We start from the raw sequence: 5,000 nt of genomic DNA on the forward strand, positions 1-5,000 counted from the left end.
TTGCTGCTGCTTCTGCTGTTATTGCTGTTGCTGTTTCTGCTGTTGCTGTTTCTGCTGTTGCTGTTGCTGCTGCTTCTTCTGTTGCTGTTGCTGCTATTGCTGTTGCTGCTGCTGCTGCTGTTGCTGCTGCTGCCGTTGCTGCTACTGCTGTTGCTACTGCTGCTGTTTCTGCTGCTGCTTCTGCTGTTGCTGCTGCTGTTGCTGTTGCTGCTGCTGCCGTTGCTGCTACTGCTGTTACTGTTGCTACTGCTGCTGCTGATGTTGCTGCTGCAGGAGCAGCAAAGGCTTAGTTGCAAACAGGCGTATAAACAGCAGGGATGGAATACATTTGCATCTGTGTCGAGGATGATGCAACGGTGATAACAGAAAAAACCATTATCATTATCATCATCATCATCATTATCATATGTTCGTTTAGGTTTAAAGGGCACTCAAGAATGGCAGGGGCAAGGGACAGTGACATTGCCCTATCGGGAAGGACAATGCCCTGGAGACTGACCATATATACATATGATCAGCACCCAAGCCCCCTCTCCACCCAAACAAGGACCAAGGATGGCCAGGCTATACTCTCAATTAAAATGAGAGCAGAGATTATCATTGCTATGATAGCTGTCGTCAATGCAACTATCATCTTGACAAAAAAAAAAAAAAAAAAAAAGTGAACAATTCGAAATTCTTGAAAATATTCATTTTGGCTCATGCAGACAATGCTTTGGATTTCCCTATTCTTTCGAATATTTCTCTCTCAAAGGGTTAGCAGAGGTGACCACATTCCGCTTTAAATTTATACTAAAGAACAAAAAAAGGAGAAAAGGAGTATTGGAATACCAGAAAAATACTCCATTTCTTTTTTTCAAAAGGATGAATTTGGTTGAGTGAAACACTGAAATGAAAATAAAAGTTCTTTTTTTCTTTATCAATGAAAGGTTTCCCATTCAACTCAATATTTCCTGTTTTGTGCGATGGATGTATAAAAGAGTCCAGACAATGACGATGCAACAATCTAAAATTTGTTGACAGAATTCTGCCAAAAAAAAAAAAAAAAAAAAAAACCATAAGTTTTCACTGTTTTATATTTTCCAAATTTGCTTTCGGTTTATAATGCAAGATTTATTCCTTTACCAAAAGCTTATAGTTTCCAGATTTCCTCTCGGTTTAAAATGAAAAATTTATTCCTTTATCAAAAACTTACATTTTCCAAATTTGCTTTTGGTTTAGAATGCAAAATTTATTTCTTTATAAAAAACTTTAAACGCATACTGTAAATTTCCAATGCTATACATTTTCCAAATTTGCTTTCGGTATATAATGTAAGATTTATTTATCAAAAACTTATATTTTCCAAATTTGCTTTCGGTTTAGAATGCAAAATTCATTCCTTTATCAAAAAATTATTTTCCAAATTTGCTTTTGGTTTAAAATGCAAAATTTATTCCTTTATCAAAAACTTAGATTTTCCAAATTTGCTTTCGGTTTACAATGCAAGATTTATTCCTCCATCAAAAACTTATATTTTCAAAATTTGCTTTCGGTTTAAAACGCAATATTTGTTCCTTAAAAAAAAAAAAACTAATATTTTCCAAATTTGCTTTCGGTTTAAATTGCAAAATTTATTCCTTTATCAAAAACTTACATCTTCCAAATTTGCTTTCGGTTTAAAATTCAAAATTTATTCCTTTGTTAAACAATTATATTTCCAAATTCGCTTTAGGTTTAGAAAGCAAAATTTAATCCTTTTTTTTTTTAAACTTATATTTTCCAAATTTGCTTTCGGTTTAAAATGCAAAATTTATTGTTTTATCAAAAACTTACATTTCTCAGATTTGCTTTCGGTTTAAAAAGCAAAATTTATTCTTTTATCAAAAACTTATATTTTCCAAATTTGCTCTCGGTTTAAAATGCATAATCTATTCCTTTGCTAAAAAACTATCTCTTCCCAATTTGCTTTCAATTTAAAAAGCAAAATTTATTCCTTAGCTAAAAAGTTATATTTTCCTAATTTGCTTTTTATTTAAATTGCAAAAATTCCTTCTTTGTTAAAAAGGAACATAACAAGGACACAGGATAAGAGATTGATGATAAACTCTGCCCCTTGAGAGGATAATATTACATATTTAACAGCAAGCAATAACCACTAATTACTTACCGTAAGGAAAATGTTCGACCTCATTAATCTAGATTGCACCCTAAATATATCATGCATCAAGGATGGGAAATATCTCGAAGACAATGTATAAATGAAATACGAACAATCATTATTGATATAAATAGGCAAATATATATAACATATATGTATATAGTGTATAAAGTTGTATACGGTATATGTGCCTTTGAATAATGCACACACACACGCACGCACGCACACACACAAACACACACACATATATATATATATATATATATATATATATATATACATAGTATGTTTGATATCAATATCTAGAATGACCCGAATATGTAAAGTATACTTTGAAAAAATCACATATTCAGTTAAATCCATATATACAGTATATAAATATATGTGCATATATAAATATATATATTATATATATATATATATATATATATATATATATATATATATATATATACACACACATATATATATATATATATATATATATATATATATATATGTCAACGTTAACAAACTAACAACTGAATTAAAGTTCTATTCATACTCAAACATTCCAACACAAATTTTAGTGCTATGGTTTATAAAAACTAAAATTTGTCTCCAAGCCCTAAACATGCAACAGACAAGACTGTGGTTCTAGGAAGATAAAAGAAATTACGTTCTCCCATTATGTATAAACGTTCTCTCACCATCGTGAAACGTTCTGTTACCATAGTAAAATGTTCTCTTACCATCGTTAAAACGTTCTCTTACCATCGTTAAAACGTTCTCTTACATTAGTAAAAAGGTTCTCTCACCATCGTAAAGACGTTCTCTTACGTAAAAACGTTCTCCCACCATCGTAAAAACGTTCTCTTACCCTCGTAAAAACACTCTCTTACCATCGTAAAAACGTTCTCTTACTATCGTAAAAAAGTTTTCTCACCTTCGTAAAAACATTCTCTTACCATCGTAAAAACGTTCTCCCACCATCGTATAAACGTTCTCTCACCCACGTATAAACGTTCTCTTACCATCGTATAAACGTTCTCTCACCCACGTATAAACGTTCTCTTACCATCGTATAAACGTTCTCTCACCCACGTATAAACGTTCTCTTACTATCGTAAAAACGTTCTCTTACCATCGTAAAAACGCTCTCTTACTATCGTGAAAACGTTTCTTACCTTCGTTAAAGCGTTCTCTTACCATCGCAAAAACGTTCTCTTACACTAATAAATAGGTTCTCTCACCATCGTAAAAACGTTCTCCCACCATTGTAGAAACGTTCTCCCACCATCGTAAAAACAGTCTCTTACCTTAAAAAAAACGTTCTCTCACTATCGCAGAAACGTTCTCTCACCATCGTAAAAACGTTCTCTTACCATAGAAAAAAACGTTCTCTTACGCTCCAATGAAACCCGAATAAGAAAAGTTTTTTTTTTTTTTTTAATTCCTCAGCGCATACGCCACCGAGATGTAAAAACTAACATCTCGCCCAAATACTATCGAGGCTACATGACCTCAAGAGGTCGTGGACTGGCGCAAATCACACCCATTAGATCTTAGAAAATGGCCAACGCGGGCGTTAAGGCCTTTAATTTCCCTCTTGAGAATGCTTCTAAAAGAGATTTTCTTGGAATACGCGCGTTTTCTTTTTCAATTACGTCGTTTTCTTTTTCAATTACGCCGTCATAAAAGCAGAAAAAACCTTTGTATTAAGGGCCATGCAACCATTTATGTAGCTTTGGTATGTTCGTATTAAACACAATTTGTTTCTTTGTATTACATGTAATTGTATACAGGCTACTATGATGCGCATATGTACACTCGTGTATATGTATGTTCAGAATATCTTTGTGTCTATTTATATATGTATGCTCTCTCTCTCTCTCTCTCTCTCTCTCTCTCCTCTCTCTCTCTCTCTCTCTCTCTCTCTCTCTCTCTCTCTCTCTCTCTCATATATATATATATATATATATATATATATATATATATATATATATATATATATATATATATATATATATATATATATATATATACAGAGAGAGAGAGAGAGAGAGAGAGAGAGAGAGGGAGAGAGAGAGAGAGAGAGAGAGAGAGAGAGAGAGAGAGACTGTACATACATACGGTACTAACATTTATATACATTTAATATACTATACATACACACATATAATTTTACCTTTTTTTCTGATAATTCAAAATAAAGGCTGTGTATGACCTTTGGCAGTCTGCGTGTACTCACTCGCACTGACATTACACAAATTTACGTATGATATAAAACATATAATAATAAAAACTCTAATTAATACCAATACCTTAACACCATAAAAGCAGCAGGGAATCATAATTCAGAAACCTTAAAAATACGGTGAAAATAATTGAAGATGACGAAAAACAAATATGATTAACACTCTTACCGACTGCATTTCAACACTAGTCTAGTTTATTTATCTTTCCCTTGTTTTTTTTTTTGAAGATTTTTCTAGTTTATATATGAAAAAAATTATTTTAATGTGGTTATTGTTCTTGAAATATTCTATTTTAATTGTTCATTACTTTTCTTGTAGTTTATTTATTTCCTCGTTTCCATTCCTTACTGGGCTATTTCTCCCTATTGGAGCCCTTGGGCTTATGGCATCCTGCTTTTCCAACTAGGGTTGTAGCTTAGCTCATAATAATAATAATAATAATAATAATAATAATAATAATAATAATAATAATAATAATAATAATAATGATAATAATATAAAATAATAAAAATAATAATAATAATATTAATAATAATAACAATAATAATCATAAAAAAAATTATAATAATAATAATAAATAATAATAATAATAACCGACTACTTGACTATAAATTTATTACTAC

At 31.3% G+C, this 5,000-nt stretch overlaps 1 protein-coding gene across 1 annotated transcript in view; it reads left to right on the forward strand.

Annotated features, from left to right (window-relative positions):
- LOC137652989 (uncharacterized) overlaps positions 1–5,000 on the forward strand; it is a 25,033-nt gene that overhangs the window by 3,879 nt on the left and 16,154 nt on the right. Inside the window, exon 2 of the mRNA XM_068386379.1 lies at positions 1–119. This exon is cut by the window's left edge and continues 192 nt beyond it. Within this exon, the coding sequence (XP_068242480.1) occupies positions 1–119 (119 nt within the window). The remainder of the gene's footprint in view (positions 120–5,000) is intronic.

This window comes from Palaemon carinicauda, chromosome 14, assembly GCF_036898095.1.
Source record: "Palaemon carinicauda isolate YSFRI2023 chromosome 14, ASM3689809v2, whole genome shotgun sequence".
In the NCBI taxonomy this organism is placed as follows: Eukaryota; Metazoa; Arthropoda; class Malacostraca; order Decapoda; family Palaemonidae; genus Palaemon; species Palaemon carinicauda.